We start from the raw sequence: 25,171 nt of genomic DNA, 5'->3' as shown, positions 1-25,171 counted from the left end.
ATACTACAAACAACAGAGGCCCCAGCACCCATCTCTTTGGAACACCACTAGTCACAAACTTTTATTCAGAAAAGCACCCTTCTACTGCTACCCTCTGCCTTCTGTGACCGAGCCAGTTCTGTATCCATCCTGCCATCTAACCTCTGATCTTGTGTGACTTGACCTTTTGTACCAGTCTGCCATGAGGCATCTTGTCAAAGGCTTTACTGAAGTCGATGTAAACAACATCCACCACCCTCCCTTCATCAATCATCTTTGTCACCACCTCAAAAAACTCGAACAAGTTAGTGAGGCATGACCTCCCGTTCACAATTCCATGCTGTCCATCGCTGATGAGTCCATTTGTTTCCAAATGGGTATAAATTCTGTCCATGAGAATTCTCCCCAGTAATTTATTTAGTACCGACGTGAGGCTCACTGGCCTAAAGGTTCCAGGATTATCCCTGCTACCTTTCTTAAACAGCGGCACCATATTAGCTATTCGCCAGTCCTCTGGAATCTCACCTGTAGCCAATGAGGATACAAAGATGTCAGTCAAGGCCCCAGCCATTTCCTCCCTGCGTCCCTCAGTATTCTGGGGTAAATCCCATCTGGCCCAGGAGACTTATCTACCTTAATGTATTTTGAACCACACAATACCTCCTCCTTTTCGATGTTAACATAACCCACACTATCCACACACCCTACCCAAGAATCATCTTCCCAAAGTCCTTTTCTTTGGTGAACACTGATGCAAAGTACTCATTTAGTACCTCGCCCATTTCCTCTGGCTCAACAGATTGATTCCCCCTTGTCCTTAAGTGGTCCAATCTTTTCCCTCGCTTTCTACATATGAATAAAAAGCTTTGGGATTCATCTGAATCCTACTTGCCATGGACTTCCCATACTTATCGTTCGTTCTGTCAGGAATCTTTGTAATCTAAGTAGAGACTGTGTCCCGCTTACCTTCATGTAGGTGAACTGCTCTTGCTCTGATTCACCATTCACGTCCCCTTTCTGGAACAGCTGGAAGTTTGGCACAAACCCATCACCGGGACGGATATACCTGTGACCAAACGGCAACACTTTAGGTGTGGAACGAGAGGAAAACATTTATTACTGGAGCTTGAAGCTATGGCATTGGCCACTAAGAGCCCTGTTAGACCCAGCAACCCATGGAAATCACACTTCCCACCTCTCCTGGAGGATTTGGGTGCTCTTCCTCCTCCAAGAAGACACTTTGCGAGTCAGGGTTGTCAGGCTGTTCTACCCTGGGGAGGGATTCATTTCTGCCCAGCCACTTGTTTGCATTCTACGCAAACACATGTTCCTTGGATAGTGGCAGAGGGGCAGGTGTGCAGGTTGTTTCATTCCTCTATCTACCAGGGGATCATTGAGGCTATTTCCACTGCCTTACCGCTGTATCCGGGTAACAAAGGGGCTACACGTTCCCAACAGAGGCAGCAGGTCCCACATCCTCTCATAGTTTACAGGAGGGGAGTTACTTGCCCCAGCATTGTGGGATGAAATCCATCTCGGGAGAGGGCTGAACAATAAGGAAGTATTAATACACTGTGTTATTTCAGGGCTATTTACACAGAAATTATCCTCAGGAGATTTAATCGGCTGTTCGGGTCTGAGATAGGGGAGCAAGTCGCTGGGCTGCGGATGGAGATGAAATTAGCTGAGGATGCGAGGTACACCACACACACACGGCTCTCCGAAATCTCCTTACTTACCTCAACAAGGGAAGGATCTCATTGTTTTCTCCTGGTTCCTGTTTACCAAACTGATTGGATGGAAATGCAAGGATGGTGAAGTTGAATGATTTCAGCTCCTCGTGTAGTGCATTCAGTTCTGGAGAGGAAAAGAAAACTTCTCCTGACTACATCTCAGTGCAAATTTGATTTGGAAATGTTGAGAACTCTTTTCCCTCACCCCTTCAACAAGCATCTTCCCCACCCCCAACTCCCCAAATATGAGGCCTGTCTCCTTGGCTACTTCTAAAAGAGTTCCTTCTTTTTAATTTGTTACCTGGGATGTGCCTGACTCTAAGGAAGTGATGTCCCTCATTACACAGGAACTGATAGCACACAAACAGGCCATTCGGCCCAACACCTTTCTGAGCCTTCTCCCATCATGCTGCATTTACTCCCATCAACATAACTTTCTCTTTCTCGCTTCACTTTAAACGCCCACGTTCAATGTCTTATAAACCTGTAACTGTAGCTCCCTCCAGTGGCTATTCTAGGCATTTCATTAACCCTTGCAATGCTTACATTTATGATAATACCACACAACCCTGGCATTGCCCCTGATACTTCTGTGGTTGTTGGTGGTGGTTATTGGCTGGAAGAGAATACTTGTGTAGCGAGGAAGGGTGCTTGGCAGAGCCCCTGATACGTCAGTGATTTTTTTTTTTTGTGGGGGGAGAAAGCCCCTGATACCTGGTGGCAGGTAGTCGTCCTGATGCTTATGGGGGGCTCCTCCGTGTCCTTGGGGGGGAGGGGGGAAGGTCAGGGTTAGTTCCAGCACTGATTGAGCGGCCCTATAAAGATGGCGCCCTGATCTCTGTGGAGCCGGCCATGCTGGCTCTATCAGGCCCCACCTTGCCAGAGTGACAGCATAAAGCACACCCCCAGGTGGTCTGTGCACTAAATCCCAGGAAATGTAGTCTGAAAACTCGGCTGGACATCTGGAGGAATACTCGCTGGTTTTCAGTCAAAACCTGACACGTTTTGGTGAAATTCTGCCTGCGTTCTCTAAATCAGGCTATCCAATCAAACCCTTTAATCGTCTTAAAGACCTCGGTCAGGTCACCACTCAGCCTTTGAGAGCCAAGAGACCCAGGCTGTTCAGTCTTTCCTGAACAGTTACTAGTTGATTCTGGTATCATCCTGATTGCAAATGCCTCCAGAGTGCATTGAACGTCGTCCGCCTGGTGTCGGACATGCGGCTCCAGATTGGCCTGTGGCCTTTCCTGAAGGACACCAGTGAGATAGGCACGCTTCTAATCGACCTGGAAGAATCACCCTCAGTTTTGTCTGGTGAGAGTTCAGCACCAATTGTTAAAAGGCCTGAGTTCCAATTTCACATGTGGTTCTTGCCTTGATGGGATTCTAGCTCATATACAAAAATGAAAGAGCTGAGATGGGGCAGAGCTGAAGGGAAGAGAGACGTGGTAACCAATACCTGGCTGCCTCCCCTCCTGAGGTTTGTGAATGTTGGGCTGCGGAAAGTCTCCAAGCCTGACTGACTGTCTCAGAGTTTCACACAATGTCACCTCAGCATCTGAAGGAGTTTTGATGGAGTAAATGAGGAGAACTTATTTTCATTAGACAGAGGTTTTGTTACAGGATACAGAAAGGGAGATGAGATTTTCTTAATGCACTGTCAAGAAATCCTTTGATCTGTGCATCCTTGTGTGCTGGATCAGCAGATTGTAACATTTAAGATGGAAGATATTCCAATGCTGGTTACATTGCTCCCTGCCTCGTAACAAGTGTGGGACCCTCTTGGAGCTTTTTGATAGGTCCCCAAATCAGTTCAAGCATCAGTGAATAGCAGTTATCAATCGGTCATTTTTGGGAGAGTCAGGAGCAGGGGGAAGAAGCAACATGCAGCCAATGTGCTGCTGTTAGCTCCGAGGAGCTGAGATGAGGGCTCATGGGAGCCCCTGGGAATTGAAGAGGGCTCAGAGGAAGCCCTGTGAGTCACATCCAACTGGGAGACAGGAGTTCAGAGACAGTCTGGGGCAGTGCCAGCTCAGTGAAGCTAGCTGTGTAGCAATGAGCTGAAATTATGCCAGTAAGTAGAGACTGAAGTACAGACTCGGGAATCCAGGAAAAAGGAATCTTGGAGGGTGAGATTGAAGCCCTGTGTTCTGGGCCATTGTTAAAGTTGTCTGAGTGGGAATGATTTTTGGAGAGAATTCCAAGGGAAGATCTTTGAATATGAAGCTTGGAATCCCTCTTGAGACGGAATTCCAATGAGATTGTTTGACTTGATGTTTGACAAATCCATGGACTCTGTCTTGGTTGCATCCGTCATTTGCTTCATATTGTAGTATGTTCAACCACAGTTTGTCTGTCAATTCACATGTACCTCACATTCACCCTGAATGTTAGAGTATAAGAAAGATATTGTAAATTGTTATATCTTTCTGAGCATGTGGAGTAAAGCTTGTTTTTATTTGTTCAAAGCTCATGGAATCTTCTCGTTTCATTCTAAAAGGTGTCTTCAATCTCAAGCTTTAAACAAAACTTTCTTAGTCCCTAACTGAGTCGTCCCCCCATGCCCCAGGGTCTGGCCAAGAATAGTAACAGCAGTGAGCTGTTATGATCTGGAACGCACTGTTTGAAAGGGCATGGACGCGGGCTCAATAGCAACTTTTAAATAGCAGCTGGACAGATATGTGAAAACAAAACATTTGCAGGTTAATGGAGAAAGGGTGGGGAATATGACCAATTGGATAACTGTTTTGAAAAGCTGACACAGACACGATGGTCCTCCTTCTGTGCTGCACCACCCTATAAACTGGAACATCTGGCTTGAGGCTGGTTGTAAGAATTGTAGAACAGTTTAGTGCTTCACTTTGTGTGTCAGCATCAAACAGAACTTTGGAGTACCGTGCTTCCCGGTGGAGTAGGGGAGGCGAATACCACCAAATGCAACTAAGGTTAAGCTCGATAAGCACAAGAGGGAGGCAGGATTAGCTGATTGGGTGATTTCAAGTAGGACTGGAGGAGGCACAGCCTAAGGAGGCACAGCCATTGGGCAGAATGGCCTCTTTCTGAACAGCATGTTCTATCTAATCTCACCATGGAGCTGGAACCCGCAACACATCCTCACCTTTGTATTGGTACGTCAGTCCTCAGAACGTGGCTACGTTGAGGACCAGGATAGTTTTCCCAGCGTATTCCCGAAAGAGGACACGTTTGCTCCCATCTAAAATAGTTGCTCCATAGTCGTGGAAGGAGCCAGGGGCTGAGGTGTTGCAGCGTGAAACCTGGAAGCAAAAAGGCAAATGAAGAAGGAGAATTTATTCATGTATCATTGTAATGACCTCTTGTGACCCTGCTGGAGGAATGAGTGAGTTTTTTCCAGTGTCCTGGGCCAATATTTACCCCTCAACCAGCATCACTAAAAGTAAACTGATTTTGTGGCCATGATCGTTTGCTGTGTGTGGGATCTTGCTGTGTACAATTTGGTTGCCATGTTTTCTACATATTTACAGTGACTACACTTCAAAAGTACTTAATTTGGGATATCCTCAGGTTGTGAAGGGGATTATGGAAGTGAGAGTTATTTTTTAAACTTGAATCCCAGTTTTCTCACATCCTGTCAGAACCGGTTATGGAAGAGAAGCAACTCTGGACATCACTGTCCACAGAACTGGGCCTAAAAATTAACAACTTGCATTTGGATAGCACCTTTCATGTCAGAACCATCGCATTCCAACAGGGCAGGAGGAGGCCATTCGGCCAATCGAGTCTACCTCGGCCCACTCTCCCGCCCTATCACTGTAACCCCATACCCTGACCTAAACTGGGCATCTTTGTGACACTAAGGGGAAATTTAGCAAGGCCAATCCATCTAACCTGCATATCTTTGGGCTGTGGGAGGAAACCGGAGCACCCGGAGGAAACCCCCGCTGACACAGGGCGAACGTGCAAACTCCACACCAGAGACCGGAATTGAGCCCGGGTCCCTGGCGCTGTGAGGCAGCAGTGCTAACCACTGTGCCTCCGTGCCACCCCTACTCAAGGTGCCCTGAAGCATTTTACAGCCAATCCCTGTTGCAAAGTGAGAAAGAGAGCTTCTACCTGCACACAGTGAGTTCCTACCTGCACACAGTGAGTTCCTACCTGCACACAGTGAACTTCTACCTGCACACAGTGAACTTCTACCTGCACACAGTGAGTTCCTACCTGCACACAGTGAACTTCTACCTGCACACAGTGAGCTTCTACCTGCACACAGTGAGTTCCTACCTGCACACAGTGAGTTCCTACCTGCACACAGTGAACTTCTACCTGCACACAGTGAGTTCCTACCTGCACACAGTGAACTTCTACCTGCACACAGTGAGCTTCTACCTGCACACAGTGAGTTCCTACCTGCACACAGTGAGTTCCTACCTGCACACAGTGAACTTCTACCTGCACACACTGAGTTCCTACCTGCACACAGTGAGTTCCTACCTGCACACAGTGAACTTCTACCTGCACACAGTGAACTTCTACCTGCACACAGTGAGCTCCTACCTGCACACAGTGAGCTCCTACAAACAGTATTGCAATAATGCCCGGTTCATCTGTTTCAGTGATCTTAGTTGAGGGATAAATATTGGGCTGTATTTTGTGAGGGGGGGGGGGGGGGGGGCATTGGTGGAATGAACATCTCGCGTCCTCGCCCCAGAGGCCAAGCCCTGTCATTCTATGCCCCTCCTACAGACGTAATCCACTGCCAGCGGGCAGGCTAACTGGCTGGCAATGGGACTTCTGCCCCTCACCGGGGAGGACGTCTCACCCTTGGGAGGTGCCAGTCAATCCGATTGGCCACCAACTCCAGCAATCACAACATTGCCAAAATATCATTAGTAGGCACGATTGGGACAGCAACGGGCCCCATGAATATAATAATCTTTTATTGTCACAAGTAGGCTTACATTAACAATGCAATGAAGTTACTGTGAAAATCCCCTAGTCGCCACACTCCGGCGCCTGTTCGGGTACACAGAGGGAGAATTCAGAATGTCCAATTACCCTAACAGCACGTCTTTCGGGACTTGCGGGAGGAAACCGGAGCACCCGGAGGAAACCCACGCAGAGACGGGGAGAACGTGCAGACTCCGCACAGTCAGTGATCCAAGCCGGGAATCGAACCCGGGTCCCTGGAGCTGTGAAACAACAATGCTAACCACTGCGCTACCGTGCTGTTCACAGGCCTAATGGATCTTGGAATGAGGTAAATCCGGGGTACTAGGTGGGGAATGTTTGGCGAGCTCAGCGAGGTGAGCGATGGGGTTTGTGGGTTTTGGAGAGCAGGTGGGTTGGAAGATAAGGGGCGGGATTCTCAAGCAATCGGCGGGATGGCCTGACGCCGGCGCCAAGAACGGCACGAACCACTCCGGCGTCGGGCCACCCAGAACGTCGGAAAACCTCCGACCCGGAAGGGGCTAGCAGCGGCGTGACGCCAATCGCGACGGCGTCACCCATTACAGTCGCGCGTGGCGTCGCAGCACAAAAGACGCCACCGCCGGAGACCTGGAAAAATAACCGCCCACCCCGCAGCGCCGAGGTTCCAGGACCGGGGGATCGAGGCGATCCTGGACGCAGTGGAGCAGAGGAGGGAGGCCCTGTACCCCGGACACGGCCGCAGGGTCGCTCCACGCCTCAGCCGGCGTCTGTGGAGGGAGGTGGCAGAGGCCGTCAGCGCCGTGGCCGTAACAGCCAGGACAGGTGTCCAGTGCCACAAGGTCAATGACCTAGTCAGGGCAGCCAGGGTGAGTACCCCCCTCTCCCCCAGGATGGGTGGCACAGCCCTAGCGGAAACCCACATGGCAGCACCCACCCATGCAGGCTGCATTGGCAGGGTGGGCTGTGAACCTATGCCAACATACACACAAGTATTGTCCGCCCAACACTATTGCCCTTTATCTCTGTCACCCCCAATCCCCCACAGGAGAAGCACACTCATAACAACCGGGAGCGTGAGAGGACTGGAGGGGGTCCACCTGAATTGCGCCTCCTCACCATTCATGGCTGGACCTTGCTGGCAGACCCGAGGACCGGAAGGTTGCGGATGCGGAGGTCGGGGGCGCAGCACCAAGTGAGACCCCCCACTGCTTGCCCCCCTTTCCCCCCTCCCCCTCCCCCTTCCCCCCATCCCTCCTTCCCCCATCCCCCAACCCCCTTCCCCCATCCTCGTCTGCGTCTCTAACCATACATGCTGTTTTGTGTATTGCAGGACCAAACATTGACCCACCCGTCCCTGTGGATGCCGACCACCCCCAGGACGTGCCAGGGCGCCCACATGACAGGGATAGGCCGGGACCGTCAGGCGTACGTTGCCTCCATCTAGTGGCAGTGTGACGACGTCGGAGGGCCACACCCAGTGACGGGGAGAGCAGCCACACCAACAGGCCCCCGTCCCAATCGACCCAGGACACTGACACACAGGACAGAACAACCCAGGAGACCCACATACAGGACACACCCACCCAGGATACTGACGCACAGGACACTGACGCACAGGACCCCCACACACAGGACACCCACACACAGGACACCCACACACAGGACACACAAACGCATGACACCCACACACATGACACCCACACACAGGACACCCACACACAGGACACACAAACGCATGACACCCACACACATGACACCCACACACAGGACATAACCCCCCAGGACACCCACACACAGGGGATGGACAGACAGGACACACCACTCCGGGGGACCCCGGACTTCGGGTCGGATGAGGAGCACGCCATTACGCCACGGCTGTCTCCTACACCCTCCACCATCGCAGAGACGTTCACCTCGGTTGGGCACTTTAGCGATGGGGCTGCTGGGACACTAACTGGTGCGCACAACACAGCCGTCTCGGTACAGCAGGTGGTGATAGGAGCAGCTGAGGGGCCAGGCGGTTGGAGGGCAGCCCGGCGCAAGCAACCATCTGCCGCCCAGACAGGTCATGGGTTCCTGGAGTTACCACACCTAAACTTACACCCGATGCAGTCACGGACCTAGGGACGATCGAAGGGGGTGACGGCCGGCTTGCGGCAGCAGCAGACGCAGGTGGAGGAGTCCACCCGCGTCCAGGAGCAGGGAGTGGTGCCGGTCATGCATGCCACCCAGGCTGACACCGCACGGTTGGCGTCCGCGGTGGAGGCAATAGGGGTGACGGTGTCAGACATGCGGAGCAGTATGCAAGGTGCGGGGCTTTCCGTGCAGGCGGCGTCTGAGGCCCAGGACATGGCTGCCCTCTCACAGGCAGCCATGAGTCAGAGCTAGCTGCAGATCGCAGAGGCGCTCAACGCCATGGCCCAGTCTCTGTAGGCCATGGGCCAGTCTCAGCAGGCCGTGGCCCAGTCTCACCAGGCCATCGCTGAGGGCATCGGCGCCATTGCCCAGGTGCTGGCCGGCATCGCCCAGACACAGACAGGGATGGCCAATTCCCTGAACTCCATGGCTGCAAACTTGCAGACCCTTGTTGATACCAGGGCGGGCCTCCAGGACTGATAGCGCCATGTGCCGGGGTTACGTCGGGTGCTGGATCCGTTCGCACCCCCGACCCATGGTTATCTCGGACCATGCACCCCACTGGCTGGATAGTCGGTTCAGTACGGGACGAGAGCAGAGGATGGGGGAAGGTTTGACTCGGGGTTGTTGGCGGATGGAGGTTTTTGTGATAAGGTGCGGTTGGCGATTAGGGATTATGTGGAGTTCAATCAGAATGGGAAGGTGTCGGCGGGCATTTTTTGGGAAGCATTGAAGGCAGTGGTCCGGGGAGAAATTATCTCATTTACGGTTCGTGCGAATAAGGAAAGGAGGGATGAACATGACTGTCTAGGGAGCGAGATAGTGGAGGTGGACAGGGAATATTCGAGGGTGCCCACCGTGGAGGGATTGGCGAGGAGGAAAAAGTTGCAGGGGCAATTTGACAGGCTGACAACGGGCAACTGCGTAGGGCAAGAGGGGTGCAATACGAGTATGGGGAGAAGGCGAGCCGCATACTGGCGCACCAGCTGCGGAGGCAGGCTGCGTCCAGGGAAATATTGAAGATCCGGACTGGGGCTGGGGATGTGGTGTCAGAGCCTGGGAATATAAATGAGGCATTTAGAGAGTATTACCAGGGACTTTATGAGGCAGACCCAGGAGGAGAGGAGGGGGACATGGGGCGGTTTCTGGACGAGCTGGAATTTCCCCAGGTGGAGGAAGCAAGGAGGCAGGCGTTGGAGGAGCCCCTGGGCTGAGGGAGGTGCTGGATAGTATCAGGGGTATGAAGTCGGGGAAGGCCCCTGGGCCGGATGGGTACCCGGCAGAATTTTATAAGGAATTTGCAGCGGACCTGGCACCACATCTGTTGGGGGCGTTTAATGAAGCGCTGGAGAAGGGGGATTGCCGGAGACGATGAAGCAGGCAGCAATCGCACTAATCCCAAAAAAAGGGAAGGATCCGGTGGAATGTGGGTCGTATAGACCCGTATCTCTATTGAACACGGATGTGAAAGTATAGGCTATGTTGTTGGCAGGGAGGATGGAGGATTGTGTCCCGGGGGTGGTTGCAGAAGATCAAACAGGCTTCGTGAAGGGCAGGCAGCTCGCGAGTAATGCAAGACGGCTGTTGAATGTGGTGATGAATCCGTCAAGAGCTCTGGTACCGGAGGTGGTGGTGTCCATGGACGCGGAGAAAGCATTTGATCGGGTGGAGTGGCGGTACTTGTTCGAAGTTTTGTGAAGGTTTGGGTTTGGGCCGAGATTTGTGGCATGGGTGCGGTTGCTGTATGTGGCGCCAAGAGCGAGGGTGAAAACGAATGATATGAGCTCACGAAGCTTTGACTTACACAGGGGTACGAGGCAGGGGTGCCCGCTGTCGCCGCTGCTGTTTGCGATGGCCATAGAGCCATTGGCGATGGCTCTCAGGGGGTCGGCAGAGTGGCAGAGAATAATGAGGGGTCAGAGGGAGCTTCGGGTGTCGCTCTACGTCGGTGACCTCCTGCTGTATGTTTCGGATCCATTGGAGAGTATGGGAAGGATTATGGGCCTGTTGGGGAGGTTTGGAGGGTTCTCGGGATACAAGCTGAATGTAGGGAAAAGCAAGGTATTCCTGGTGAATGAGCTGGCACAGCGGGCTAATTTAGGGGGATGCCATTTACAGTGGCGTGGGATAGGCTTAGGTACTCGGGGATTCAGGTAGCGAGGGAATGGCCGGGGCTCCATAAGTGGAACTTAATGAAGCTGGTGGAGGAGGCCAGGGAGGATCTTAGGAGGTGGGATACATTGCACTTAACGTTGGCGGGGAGGGTCCAAGTGGTGAAAATGAATATTCTGCCGAGGTTGTTTATCTTTCAGGCTCTCCCGATCTTTATACCAAAGGCCTTTTTTCGGAAAGTGGACACAATTATCTCTGACTTTGTATGGGCGGGGAAGGTGCCGAGGGTGGGGAGGACCCTGCTGTAGAGGCAGAGGCAGCAGGGGGGTTGGCGTTGCCAAACTTGCTTCATTATTATTGGACGACGAATGTGGACAAGGTGCGGCGGTGATGGGAAGGAGAAGGGGTAGAGTGGGTTAAGATGGAGGAGGAATCTTGTCAGGGGTCTAGTTTGAGGGCTATGGTGACGGCAGCATTGCCAATGGCTCCGAGTAGGTATTCAGGGAGCCCAGTGGTGCAGTCCATGGTGAAGATATAGAATCAGCTGAGGAGGCATTTTAGGGTGGAAGGGATGTCGGTGCTAACGCCGCTGTGCGAGAATCATGGGTTTGAGCCGGGGGGGATGAATAGTGTATACAGGAGATGGAGATTTGGAGGAAGTGTTCTCCAGTCTGGAGTAGCTAAGGGAGAGGGTAGAGCTGCCGAGGGGGAGTGAGTTCAGGTATCTACAGGTTAGGGACTTTGCACGAAAGGTCTGGAAGGGGTTCCCTAGATTGCCGGGATACACCCTGCTGGAGCGACTGCTGCTTCCTGATGTGGAAGGGGAGGGAAGAATTGGGGATGTATATAAGTGGCTGGGGGAGCAGGGAGGCGAGCGGGTGGTGAAGAACAAGGAGAAATGGGAAGCGGAGTTGGGAATGGAGGTCAATTGGGGAGTATGGAGTGAGGCACTGCGTAGGGCAAATGGGACCTCCTCTTGTGCAAGGTTGAGCCTGATACAGTTTAAGGTGGTGCACAGGGTGCATATGACTCGGGCGAGAATGAGTGGGTTCTTTCAGGGGGTAGCAGATGAGTGTGAGAGGTGTGGGCGGGGGCCAGCGAATCATGCGCACATGTTTTGGGGTTGTGAAAAATTGGGAATATTCTGGGCGGCAGTCTTAGCCAGGACAGTTCTTAGCCAGGACAGTGAACAAGGAGGTGGACACGGACCCTTTGGTGGCGATATTTGGGGTTTCAGAGAAGCCGGAGCTCACGGAGAGGAGGAAGGTCGATGTCTTGGCCTTCGCCCCCCTGATTGCACGGCAGCGAATTTTGCTGGAGTGGTGGTGGGCATCGCCACCGGGGGTAGCGGCTTGGTTGGGTGGCCTGTACGACTTCCTGCGGTTAGAGAAGATAAAGTATGAGTTAAGGGGCTGTGTAGGGGAGTTTGAGAAAGGATTGGGGATGTTTGTGACCGTGTTTGAGGAGCTGTTAAATATTAGCGGCGGGGGGGTGATGATGGGGAGGGAGGGGTGAAAAAGGAGGAAAATCTGTACAAACTGTATAGTTGATTGTTGGGAAGAATGTTTCCTGGGTGTTTATTTGCTGTAACCTACTTTGATACAAGTTTGAATAAAATGTGTTTTAAAAAAAAAAAATCACTTCCACGCTTACAGAAGCTGCCTCTGTGCTCTGTCCGATGTGTGCGGGGTGGGGTGTGAGGTGAGCGCCAGTGTGTGTGAGAGGGGTGATGGGACGTCGAGCTCAGGTGAGTGTGCGACCCCCGGGTCGACCCTCTCAACATCCCCCCGGGCAGATGACTGGACCGTGCGCTGCAGTGTCAAGACCACATGCAGGGACGGTCCAGGTGGAGGGTGTTACTGTGGCCATGAGTCAGACATTGTCTAACGATGGCAGAAATGGCAGCAATGCCCGCTGCCCGGGCATCCTGGTGGGCGCGGTCGACAGGGGACTGGACGTAGCGGTCCGCGATGGCATACAGGGCGTCGGTTACTGCACGGGTGCACCTGTGATCCGATGCCTGGGGGATGCCGGACACATCCCCACTCGGCGACTGGAACAACCCCGTGGTGTAGACGTTCAGGGCCACCCTAACCCTGACGGCCACCAGGAGAGGGTTTCCTCCCCCAGTCCCACGCGGTGCCAGATGTGCCATCAGGTGGCAGATATGGGCGACGGTTTCCCGGCTCATCCTGAGTCTCCTGCATGCCCGGTCCCTGAGGTCCTGCTATGACGAGTGGCGCCGGTACACACGGGGCCTCATCGGGCGCCTCCATCGCCATGGCACCACCACCACCTCCTCCAAGACATTGATTGTTTCATAGACCAGTGCAGAGAGACCAACCTTATAAACCGGACACAATTTCAAGGACTCCACCACCTTTTTCCTTGAACCAGACCTCTGACCTTTAACCTTTCAGCAGAATTCTTCTATTTTCTTTCATTGATTGGTGTGTGTCTGTAATGTTGTTAAGAAGCTTTGCCTTCTGTTTGATAAGTCTGGTTTTATAATAAATTAATAACTTTTTGTTGTTTGTTGAAGAAACCTGGGCATTGAGTGGTCGTAGATCAAGTGCACATTTGACCAGCTAGCTAGCTGGAGAAATCGTCTAAATATATGTTATGACCCATGGAATAGTGGGGCGAGAGACAGACAGTGCACTCCTCCCATCTCAGTCATGACGGATCAGGCCTGGAAGGGCGGAATGGTCTCCTCCAGCTCCTATTTTCTATAATAGGAGAGAGCAGGGCAGGGAGAGAGGACGGGGCTGCGAAGAGCGGGGGAAGCAGAGAGGAGAGGGCAGGGGAAGAGGGAGAAAAGAGAGGTTGCTGATGTGTTGGGTATGCCGGGTCTGGCTTTATAGTGGCCGTGTCTTGTCTGGTGATTGGCTGCTGTGTCTGTGCACCATCATATACCTGCGTGTATATTATGACATCCCCCCCTTTTTTTTTTACTTATTTAAAAAAATGTGTGTAGGTCAATAAATAGTGAGTGTGTGTGTGTACAGGAGCCTGACTATATACAAAGCATGTTAACGTATTCACATGGGAAGGTGTCTAGTGCAGATAGAGGGCAGATAACAAATTAGGAAGAAACAATATGTACAGATGTGTAAACGGATCACAAGGTAATGCAACATTCAGTCTATAAATTCAGTCTCTGTGGCGGGCGACGAATTCTGGTTGACCGCCTCAAGGGTGGGTCAGGGGCCGCCTGCACTTGAACGGGTGGAACTGCCTCCAATGGCAGATCGGTGGCTCGTGGAAGGGCGCGTCCTGAGGAACCAGCATGCGAGGCGGGACATCACGTTCAGGTGGCGGGCGTGGAAGTAGCCGCAGTGCCCGCCTATTATGCCGAAGAAAGGAGCCATCATGCATGCGAACGAGGAACGATCTCGGGGCCACTTGCTTAACCACCACAGCTGTGGCAGACCAGCCACCGTCAGGTAGCTGAACACGAACTCGGTCAGCAGGAGCCAGAGCAGGGAGATCTGTGGCGTGGGCGTCGTACGCCGACTTGCATTGAGCCCGAGACTGTTGCATCCTCTGCAGGACCGGAAAATTGTCAAGGTCCGGGATGTGGATAGCCGGCACCGTCGTCCGTAGTGTGCGGTTCATTAGCAGCTGTGCAGGGGACAGGCCAGCGGACAAAGGAGTCGCCCGGTAGGCTAACAGCGCCAGGTTAAAATCCGAACCCGAGTCAGCAGCTTTGCACAACAGTCTTGTAATAATGTGGACCCACTTTTCAGCCTTCCCATTCGACTGGGGGTAGTGGGGGCTTGAAGTGATGTGCGTAAAATTGTACAGCCGGGCAAAATCCATCCACTCCTGGCTGAAGAAACAAGGGCCATTATCAGTCATAACTGTAAGTGGAATGCCATGATGGGCAAAAGTCTCTTTGCAGCCTTGATGACTGTTGCCGATGTGAGGTCAGTCAATCTGACCACCTCGGGGTAGTTAGAAAAGTAGTCCACGAGGAGGACATAGTCTCAGCCCTTGGCATGAAAGAGGTCAATACCAACTTTGGACCATGGGGAGGACACCAGTTCATGCGGCTGTAGAGTCTCTTTGGGCTGAGCCGGCTGGAACCTTTGACACGTTGGGCAATTGAGGACCATGTTGGCGATATCCTGACTGATGCCTGGCCAATATACTGACTTTCGGGCCCGACGGCGACACTTTTCGACCCCCAGGTGACCCTCGTGGATTTGGCCGAGGACCAGCTCTCGCATGCTCTGTGGGATTACTATCCTGTCCAGCTTCATTAATATGCCGTCCACTACGGCTAGATCGTCCTTTAGATTATAAAACTGGGGGCACTGCCCCTTTTGCCAACCATCCGTGAGATGTCGCATTACCCGCTGGAGTAAAGGATCCCTGGCCGTCTCCTGACGAATTTGCACGACCCTTTCATCAGTGGCTGGAAAGTTGGATGCACAAAAGTTCACTTGAGCATCTATCTGACAGACAAAGTCCGACTGCTCACACGGCGTGGTGATGGATCTAGAGAGTGCGTCGGCCACAATGAGCTCTTTGCCCGGGGTGTAGACCAGGTCGAAATCGTAGCGGCGGAGTTTGAGGAGGATACGTTGTAGCCGTGGCGTCATACCATTGAGGTCTTTTTGGATGATGTGAACCAATGGCCTGTGGTCTGTCTCGACCGTGATTTTGGGGAGTCCATACACGTAATCATGGAATTTGTCAATCCCTGTGAGGAGGCCCAGGCATTCTTTTTCAATCTGAGCGTATCGTTGCTCAGTAGGTGTCATGACTCTAGAGGCATATGCGACTGGGGCCCAGGAGGAGGATTCATCCCGCTGGAGGAGTACTGCCCCAATGCCAGCCAGGCTCGCGTCGGTAGAGATCTCCGTCTCCTTGGCGGAGTCGAAAAATGCCAGTACCGGGGCCTTGGTGAGTTTCGGCCTGAGCTCACGCCACTCTTGCTCATGAGCGGGGAGCCACTGGAAGTCCGTAGTTTTTTTGACAAGATTGCGGAGAGCTGTGGTGTGTGATGCAAGGTTGGGGATAAACTTCCCAAGGAAATTGACCATCCCTAGGAAGCGGAGGACCGCCTTCTTGTCCTCCGGGGTCTTCATGGCTGCACACCGAACTGCAAAATATGGTCGGCAAGGAACTTTATTTCTGCTTGACCGAACGAGCATTTGGCTCTATTGAGTCGGAGGCTATGCTCGTGGATCCTGTGGAACACTCGCTTGAGGCGATCGATGTGCTCCTGAGGTGTTGTGGACCAGATAATAATATCATCGACGTACACTCGCACCCCCTCGATGTCCTCCATCATTTGCTCCATTATGCGGTGGAACACCTCCGAGGCGGAGATGATGCCAAAGGGCATTCGGTTGTAACAGTAGCGACCGAACGGGGTGTTAAATGTGCACAACTTTCGACTGGACGCATCCAGCTGTATTTGCCAAAACCCCTTGGAGGCATCCAGCTTGGTGAAAAGCTTGGCGTGAGTCATTTAGCTGGTGAGCTCTTCTTGTTTAGGTATCGGGTAGTGTTCCCTCATGATGTTACGGTTCAAATCTTTGGGGTCTATACAAATGCAAAGTTCCCCTGACGGTTTTTTGACACAGACCATGGAGCTAACCCAGTCTGTGAGTTCAGTGACCTTAGAAATGACGCCCTGGTCCTGGAGGTCTTGCAGCTGCTGCTTGAGGCGGTCCTTGACGTACGCCGGCACCCGATGCGGTGCATGAACCACAGGTGTGGCATTCGGCTTCAGCAGTACCTTGTATCGGTAAGGTAGTGTACCCATACCTTCGAAGACGCTGTGGTATTGTGCTATGATGTCATTTAATTGGGCTTGGAAGTTGACATCTGGCGAGGCCGTTGCCTCTGCGGACGACATGGTGTGAACCCGCTGCACAAGATTCAGGATGTTGCAGGCCCGAGCACTGAGCAGGGAAGCTCTGTTGGTTCCTACAATTTCAAAACGCAGGGTTGCTTGTGAAGAACGATGGAAAACGCAAGCTGGCATGAGCCACTGGCAGCAATGGCATTGCCATTGTAGTCGAGGAGCTGGCAGGCTGGTGGAAGAATGCTTGGCTTGACGCGGATGGTGTCAAGGTCAGACTTTGAAATGAGGTTCGCTGAAGCGCCGGTGTCCAGCCTGAAGCGTATGCGAGCCTTGTTGACCGTAAGGGTGGCACACGACTCATCGTCCGGATCAATGCTCATCACTGGGAGTTGTTTCACCTTCTTCGCTGAAGGCATCGTATGCTTGGTTATGATGCCCACCCGGAATGGGGATGTGAGGCCCTCGGTGTCGGAATCTGGAACCATGTCGGAGTCATGGTTGCTGTACTGACCGGACGTTCTTGCACTGTGACGGGGATCGCTGTGTATTGGGCAGTTGAGCAGATCTGCACAGGGCTGCGTAGTGGCCAAGCTTGCCACACTGGAGACAGCGTCGAGATTTCGCGGGACATTGCCGCTTTAAATGGGCGGAGCCACAGTTGTTGCATGTCATGGCGCCGACGTCAGGACGCTCCGTGTGCCACCGCGCATGCGCAGTGCGGTCGAACGATGTGCGCACCTGCGCATTTCGGTCGTCGGCCTCGCCGTCCCCTTGGTCGTGGCGCGCGTGCACAGGAGCCCGGGAAAAGCGTGCGAAATGGCTGCCCTCATTCAGACTCAGGCCCTGGAGCTGTTTTACTGCCTGCACCCGCTCCGCATCGTGGGGGCCCTGCCACGCCATCTCTGCCGCCTTGATGTGGGAGTACCGGTTGTTAGCGTGCTCGTGGAGGACGCAGGTTTCGATGGCGATGGTAAGGGTGAGCTGCTTAACTTTAAGGAGCTGCTGGCGAAGGGGATCGGAGCGGACCCCGAAAACGATCTGGCCGCGGATAATGGAGTCGGAAGTGGAGCCGTAGTTGCAGGACAGTGCGAGGATACGGAGATGGGTTAAGAAGGACTGAAAAGGTTCATCCTTACCCTGAAGCCTCTGCTGGAACACACAGCGTTCAAAGCTCTCGGTGACTTCGATGTCACAGTGGCTGTCGAACTTCAGCAGGACTGATTTAAACTTTGTCTTGTCCTCGCCTTCAGCAAAGGTGAGGGAGTTGAAGATGTGGATAGCGTGGTCCCCGGCTGTAGAGAGGAAGAGAGCGATCTTCCTCCCTCCGATGCGGTTTCGAGGTCGGTGGCATCAAGATACAGCTGGAACTTCTGCTTGAAAATCTTCCAGTTAGCACCGAGGTTGCCGGCGATGCGGAGCTGCGGGCCGAGGTTTGCGGCGATGCGGAGCTGCGGGCCGAGGTTGCCGGCGATGCGGAGCTGCGGGCCGAGGTTGCCGGCGATGCGGAGCTGCGGGGGAGGGCGGACGCTGTCCATGTTACCGGATGGCTGATCGCTGGTCAAAGGCAGACTATCTCAAGGTAGGTCCGTCAAACTCGAGCATGACTCACTGGTACCAGGATGTGTTGGGTATGCCGGGTCTGCGAGGACTGCGTTTACTGCAGCAGTGAGGGAGACAGGCTTCCAACACTTGAAGAAATGCAACTCGATTTTATTGAACTCTTAACTATCATACATACTTTAACTGTGGGTTGACACTATGCTGACTTGACTGGAGACCTGAGGCTAACCTGACCAGACTATCTTACTACCACATGGTGTATGTTCTAGTTGCTGCTCACGGACTCTGACTGTCTCAGAGACTGGATCCCAAGAGAGCGGGAAAACTAGTGCCCTCTGGCTTTATAGTGGTCGTGTCCTGTCTGGTGATTGGCTGCTGTGTTCTGTGTGTTCACTGGTTATCCTGTGTGTCAATCACTGCCTGTCTGTGCACCATCATATACCTGCGTGTATATTATGACAGTTGCGGGTGAGAAGGAGAGTCAAGGTAAAGCAGGACTCGAGAGATACACTCAGCCTGGTTGTAAAAAACATGTGCAGGGCTTGTTGGCTCACTGCTGATAATCTGAATTTATCATTAAACAGTTGGCACAAACTGGAAGTCGGAATGTTTCTTTCTCTTTGTTTTGTCACTGATTCTAGATCTAGATCTTTTGAAACTTTATTTCTTCACACAGCCCTTCTGTCAGGGGCTTCGAAGTGGATTGGATAACAAGGCGGAATGTAACTCAGCAACAATGAGGTGCCTAACTGTCTCAACCCTGTTGTCTGATTGCTTAGCTACCAACCTGCCCTAAGAAGGAATGGTCCCGTTTCTGCTGGTTTAATGTCCTGTTGTTTTTCATTATCTTACAGATGAATGAGGTCAGGTTGTTCTGCTATATTGAATGCGTCATCAAAACATTTCTGTACCTCAAACCTATACACGTCACCACTGGAGTGGAAAACTCCGGTTCACTGTATTTATTTGAGATTTATTTTTATTCATTCCCAGGATGTGGGCTTCGCTGGCCAAGCCAGCATTTATTGGCAATCCCTAATTGCCCCTTGAGAAGGTGGTGGTGAGCTGCCTTCTTGAACTGCTGCAGTCCCTGTGGTGTAGGTCCACCCACAGTGTTGTTGCGTTTTTTGGTCAATGGTAACCCCAGGATGTTGATAGTGGTGCATTCAGCACTTGCAATGACATTGAATGTCAAGCGGCAATGGTTAGATTCTTGCTTCTTGGAGATGGTCATTGCCTGGCACTTGTGTGGTGTAAATGCTACTTGCTGCTTGTCAGCTAAAGCCTGGCTATTGTCCAGGTCTTGCTGCATTTGGGCATGGACTGCGTCATTATCTGAGGAGTCACGAATGGTGCTGAACATTGTGCAGTCACCTGCAAACATCCCCACTTCTGACTTTGTGATGGAAGGGAAGTCATTGATGAAGCAGCTGAAGATGGTTGGGCCGAGGACACTACCCTGCGGAACTCCTTCAATGATGTCCTGGAACTGAGATAATTGACCTCCAACAACCATAACCATCTTCCTTTGTGCCGGGTATGACTCCAGTCAGCAAAGATTTTCCTCTGACTCCCATTGACTCCAGTTTAGTTAGGGCTCCTTGATGTCACACTCGGTCAAATGCTGTCTTGATGTCACTCTCATCTCACCTCAGGCATTCAGCTCTTTTGTCCATATTTGAACTAAGGTTGAGGGCAGCACGGCGCAGTGGTTAGCACTGGGACTACGGCGCTGAGTACCCGGGTTCGAATCCCGGCCCTGGGTCACTGTCCGTGTGGAGTTTGCACATTCTCCCCGTGTCGGCATGGGTTTCACCCCCACAACCCAAAGATGTGCAGGTTAGGTGGATTGGCAACGCTAAATTGCCCCTTAATTGGAAAACAAATAATTGAGTACTCTAAAAAAAATTTTTTTTAATTTAAGAAAAATATTTGAACTAAGGCTGTAATGAGGTCAGGAGCTGAGTGACCCTGCTGTAACCCAAACTGAGCGTCCGTGAGCAGGTTATTGCTGAGTAAGTGCCGCTTGATTGCGCTGTTGATGACCCTTTCCATCACTTTGCTGATGGTGGAGAGTAGACTGATGGGGCAGTAATTGGTCGGGTTGGATTTTTTGGATACAAGACACACCTGGGCAATTTTCCACAATGCAGGGTAGATGTCAGCGTTGTAGCTGTACTGGAACAGCTTGGCTAGGGGTGCGGCAAGTTCTGGAGCAAAAACCTTCAGTATTATTGCTGGACTATTGTCAGGGCCTATAGCCTTTGCAGTATCCAGTGCCTTCAGTCGTTTCCAGATGTCATGTGGAGTGAATCAAATTGGCTGAAGACTGACATCTGTGATGCTGAACTCTGCAGGAGGCCGAGATGGACCATCCACTCAGCACTTCTGGCTGAAGATTGTTGTGACTGCCTCAGCCTTGAGTTTGCACTGAGGTGCTGGACACCTGCATCACTGAGAATGGGAATACATGTGGAGCCTCCTCCTCCAGTGAGTAGTTTAATTGTCCATCACCATTCACAGCTGGATGTGGCAGGACTGGGGATCATGGGACTATGTCCCCAAGCCGGTGCCGGAACGGAAATGATGTAAAACAGCCACCGATTCCCCGTTTTGCTGGGGGCGAGCAGGACGGCAGCACAGAGCCCCCGGCTCGAGCTGCCGATACGGCCTGGAGAATTGCCGGGTCTGTGGGCGCGCATGCGCACGCCGGCGGCCTGCAGCGGCCGCGCCGTGCAACATGGCGACGGCCGCTCGCGGACCCGGCCTGTGAAATAGCTCCCCCTTCGGCCGGCTCACGGATCGGCCCTCCCGCTGTGGTGGCGCTGGACTGAGTCCGCAGCCGCCACGCTGAGTTCCCGGCGGATGAGACCATGAGAGACACACGATGTCGGGAATTCGGCCGGTCGGGGTTAGAGCATCGGGGGTGGGAGGGCGGGCCTCAGGCAATGTCCTGAGACCGTCGATACATGGCGTGGCGTACCCGCAGAGTACGCCGCTTTGGAGGGGGCGGCGCATCGCGAAAGCGGCGCCGCCCCCGATTTGGTCAGGAACTTTGATTGTCCGGCCGATCGCCGAACGCGATTTCAGCGTCAGCGACCAGAGAATCCAGCCCCATAGATCTGATCCGTTGGTTGTGGAACTGCTTAGCTCTGTATATTGCTTGTTGCTTCTGCTATTTGGCACACAAGTAGTCATGCTCCCACCCCCACTCTCGTCTCCCGACATACCCATCCCCACTCTGCCTTTTCCCTGCCATTCAAACAAATGTTGCATTTATGTAGTGCCTTTGACAGAGTATTATCAAACATAAATTTATCTGCAAGGTGACTGGCGAACCTGGGTTTGATACGCTGAGAGTAAGGAGACTGAAAGGAAAGTTAATCGAGCTGTACGGGATTGTGGGCAGGTTTACATAATGTGGACAACGAAAACTCTTTCCAGTAGCTGATGGATCAAGAACTAGGGGACCAGGATTTACATTTTTGGAGTAGAGATGCAGGGGGGAATGAGAAGAGAATCTTGCTCACACAGCTAGTGGTAATGGCCTGGAACTCACTGCCTAGGAGGTTGGTGAAAGTTGGGATGGTCAATGATTTCAAAAGGAAATTGGATGGGCACTAGAGGGAAATTAACCCTCCGGCCTCCGGGAATTCTGTGGGCTGTGGGGCTGACTGGATTGCTCTACGTAGGGCTGGCATGGACATGTAGGGCCGAATAGCCTCCTCTTTGCATTGTAATTACTGTATGATTCTGCAACCAAGTGGCAAAATTGTACTTTGAAACACGTAAGGAGATATTTGGACAAATGACAAATACCTTGATTAAAGGCGTAGGTTTTACCGCTCGGAAGTGCCTTGAAGGAGGATTTGGATTTGATTGATTGTCATGTGTAGCGAAATACAGTGAAAAGTATTGTTCTGCTTGGGGCTTTGGCAATCAAAGGTGTGGCCACCAACCGTGATCAAAACCGAGAAACGTGCGTGATTGCAAAACTGCAATGCAGCGATCTCAGAGGATTGCTGGGCTGGAAGGGATTGCTGGGTGAGGCTCCGGAGGGATTTTAAAACAATGGTGAGACTTTTAAAATCAAGGTGTTGGCAGATCGGGAGCCAATGTAGGTCAATGAACGCAAGGGCGATGGGTGTACGGAACCTGGTGTGAGTTGGGACAAGGGCAAGGTGTAAGATTGGGGGGGGGGGGTCGACAAGAAGAGAATGGGAATAGTCAAATGTTGAGGTTGCTAAGGCAGGGCTGATGGTCTTTGAAGCAAGGCAGTCTGTGACAAGGGGCCAAAATGTGCAATGCTCAGGAGGTGGACCTTTACAGTCTTGCTGGTGGGTAAAATTGCTAACAGTTAATATCGATTTATCTTGTATGCAACCTCGAGTCTGACTCACTTTGTTAATAACTGATAGATAATACCCATGAAGATCCCATGGTGCGTTAGGGAGGTGCAGATTGCTGAAGATAATGAGGAAAAGTACAGATATTAACCACCACGCCATTTCAAACCTGCACACAAGCTGAGTATATACTTGTCAATGTTATAGGAGGCATTGGGAGAAGGATACAGAGGCACTGGGGAAGGTGCAAAAATAGGAAGATACTAGAACTGAGAGGTTATACCTTTCAGGAAAGATTGAACAGACTGGAACTCTTTTTTCCGGAACAGGGATGGCTGAGAGGTAACCTGGTAGAGGTCAATAAGATTCTGAAGGGGTTTGATAGGATAGATACAGAGAGAAAGTATTTCCACATGAGGTGGAGTCCAGAACGGGAAACCACAAATATAACATTGTCACTAATATATCCGACAGGGAATTCCACAGAAACTGTATGACACACAGAGTGGTGAGACTGTGGAACTCGATGATACAAGCAGTGGGTGATGTGAACAACATAGATGCAATTACAGAGTGGTTAGATATATACTTGAGGGAGATAGAATAGATGGGCCGATGGGCTGAGATGAAGCAAATTGTGTGGGAGGCTCATGTGGAGTTTAAACACCGCTGTAGACTAGGTGGGTCCGCAGGGAGAGGTAGGTGAGTCAGAAAAAGACTTCTGTGGACATGCTGATCCCATGTTTTTTATTTCCTCTGCTCCTTAGCTCTGAGCGAGTGAGAGTAACACAGTGGCAGGAACATGGAATAAAAACTGGGAAAGTCGTAACAGCCATCGGAGGGGGTGGTTTGGAGGCGAAAATGGTACTTTACACATGACAGGGTGGCACGGTGGTTAGCACTACTGCCTCACAGCGCCAGGGATTCGGGTTCGATTCCGGCCTCGGGTGACTGTGCGGAGTCTGCACGTTCTCCCCGTGTCTGCGTGGGTTTCCTCCGGGTGCTCCGGTTTCCACCCACAGTCCAAAGATGTGCAGTTGAGGTGGATTGGCCGTGATAACTTGCCTCTCAGTGTCCAAAAGGTTAGTTGGGGTTATGGGGTTACGGGGATATGGGGGTGGCGTGGGCCAAGATAGGGTGCTCCTTCGGAGGGTCGGTACCAACTTGGTGAGCCAAATGGCTTCTGGCGCTGCAGTGATTCTGCGACACTCTCTGACACATCAGCACCAGTTTGTCCCACAATTAAATAATTTACATTCCTGTATTCAACAGGCATTCCTCACACACTGGCACCAGTTGGTAAGGCTTTGATATCGGGGCGATTCTGGGTTTGATTGCGCCAGCCTGCACTGTTTATTTAAAATAAATTTAGAGTATCCAATTCATTTTTTCCAATTAAGGGGGCAATTTAGCGTGTTCAATCCACCTACCCTGCACATCTTTGGGTTGTGGGGGCGAAACCCACGCAGACACGGGGAGAATGTGCAAACTCCACACGGACAGTGACCCGGGACCGGGATTCAAACCCGGGACCTCGGCGCCGTGAGGCTGCAGTGCTAGCCAGCCTGCACTGCTGGCTGAGCTCAGTGCCTTGTCCCTTCATTGCCACTGTTGGGACAGAACAGGAGCAGGGGCAGAAAGGAAGGGACTGGGTTCATGGTGCTTTTGGAACTGTGTGCAATATTCAGGGGAGGAGATGGGTGCGGGGAAACTGAGGGGGGGGGGGGGGGGGGGGGGCAGGGGCTGTGTGTAGAAAATAAGGCACAGAAAACAGTTTGCGTTTCCTGATAAAACGTCATTAATTTAAAGCACATGCACCAGTGAACTCAGGACAAACGCGTCTCAGCCGAAGGCTGTAACTGACTAACGGTCATCGCTCGTATTGATATGACATTTAAAAAAAATTAGAACAAATCTACAATTTTCAGCTATTGAAACCATTGATGTAAAAGGTAAACCAGCTTGCTATTCAGCGTCTAGTCAACGTTTCCTGTACCTGACCAGCTCCAGGCTGAATCCACCCAATCAGAAAGGATAGCAGAAGACCGTGTGTGTACAAGCGCTCCATCACACGCGCACAGCAGTCATCTCTCACTCACTGGCCTGGAACCTGGATGTTGTCACTCGCGAGTCTGGTTGCTTTCAGCAAACATCATCCTATTTAAACACAAAGCCCGAGTGAGTCAGGGCTGGAAGCAGCCAATCACAGGCAAGAAGGACAAGCCTTTGGACGTAACCCTTTCAATGCAGAAACTTTCATTATTTAAAAAAAAATAATCTTTACTGTCACAAGGAGGCTTACATTAACACTGCAGTGAAAATACTGTGAAAATCCCCTAGTCGCCACATTCTGGCGCCTGTTCGGGTACACAGAGGGAGAATTCAGAATGTCCAATTCACCGAACAAGCACGTCTTTTGGGACTTGTGGGAGGAAACCGGAGCACCCGGAGAAAACCCACGCAGACACGGGAAGAACGTGCAGACTCCGCACAGCCAGTGACATCAGTGGGAATCGAACCTGGGACCCTGGAGCTGAGAAGCAACTGTGCTAACCACTGTGCTATCGTGCATGTAC

General features: G+C 52.0%; 1 protein-coding gene across 1 annotated transcript in view; it reads right to left on the bottom strand.

Moving 5' to 3' along the window:
• The window catches only part of gpx3 (glutathione peroxidase 3), a 44,977-nt gene extending 20,237 nt beyond the window's left edge, over positions 1-24,740 (bottom strand). Inside the window, exons 1-4 of the mRNA XM_072512732.1 lie at positions 24,592-24,740; positions 4,831-4,987; positions 1,719-1,836; positions 946-1,045 (exon numbers count right to left, since the gene is read on the bottom strand). Of these exons, the coding sequence (XP_072368833.1) occupies positions 946-1,045; positions 1,719-1,836; positions 4,831-4,987; positions 24,592-24,663 (447 nt within the window). The 5' untranslated portion in view covers positions 24,664-24,740. The remainder of the gene's footprint in view (positions 1-945; positions 1,046-1,718; positions 1,837-4,830; positions 4,988-24,591) is intronic.
• Positions 24,741-25,171: the final 431 nt, after the last annotated feature.

The sequence above is a fragment of the Scyliorhinus torazame genome, chromosome 7 (assembly GCF_047496885.1).
Source record: "Scyliorhinus torazame isolate Kashiwa2021f chromosome 7, sScyTor2.1, whole genome shotgun sequence".
In the NCBI taxonomy this organism is placed as follows: Eukaryota; Metazoa; Chordata; class Chondrichthyes; order Carcharhiniformes; family Scyliorhinidae; genus Scyliorhinus; species Scyliorhinus torazame.
This window is presented reverse-complemented; position numbering and strand designations above follow the sequence as displayed.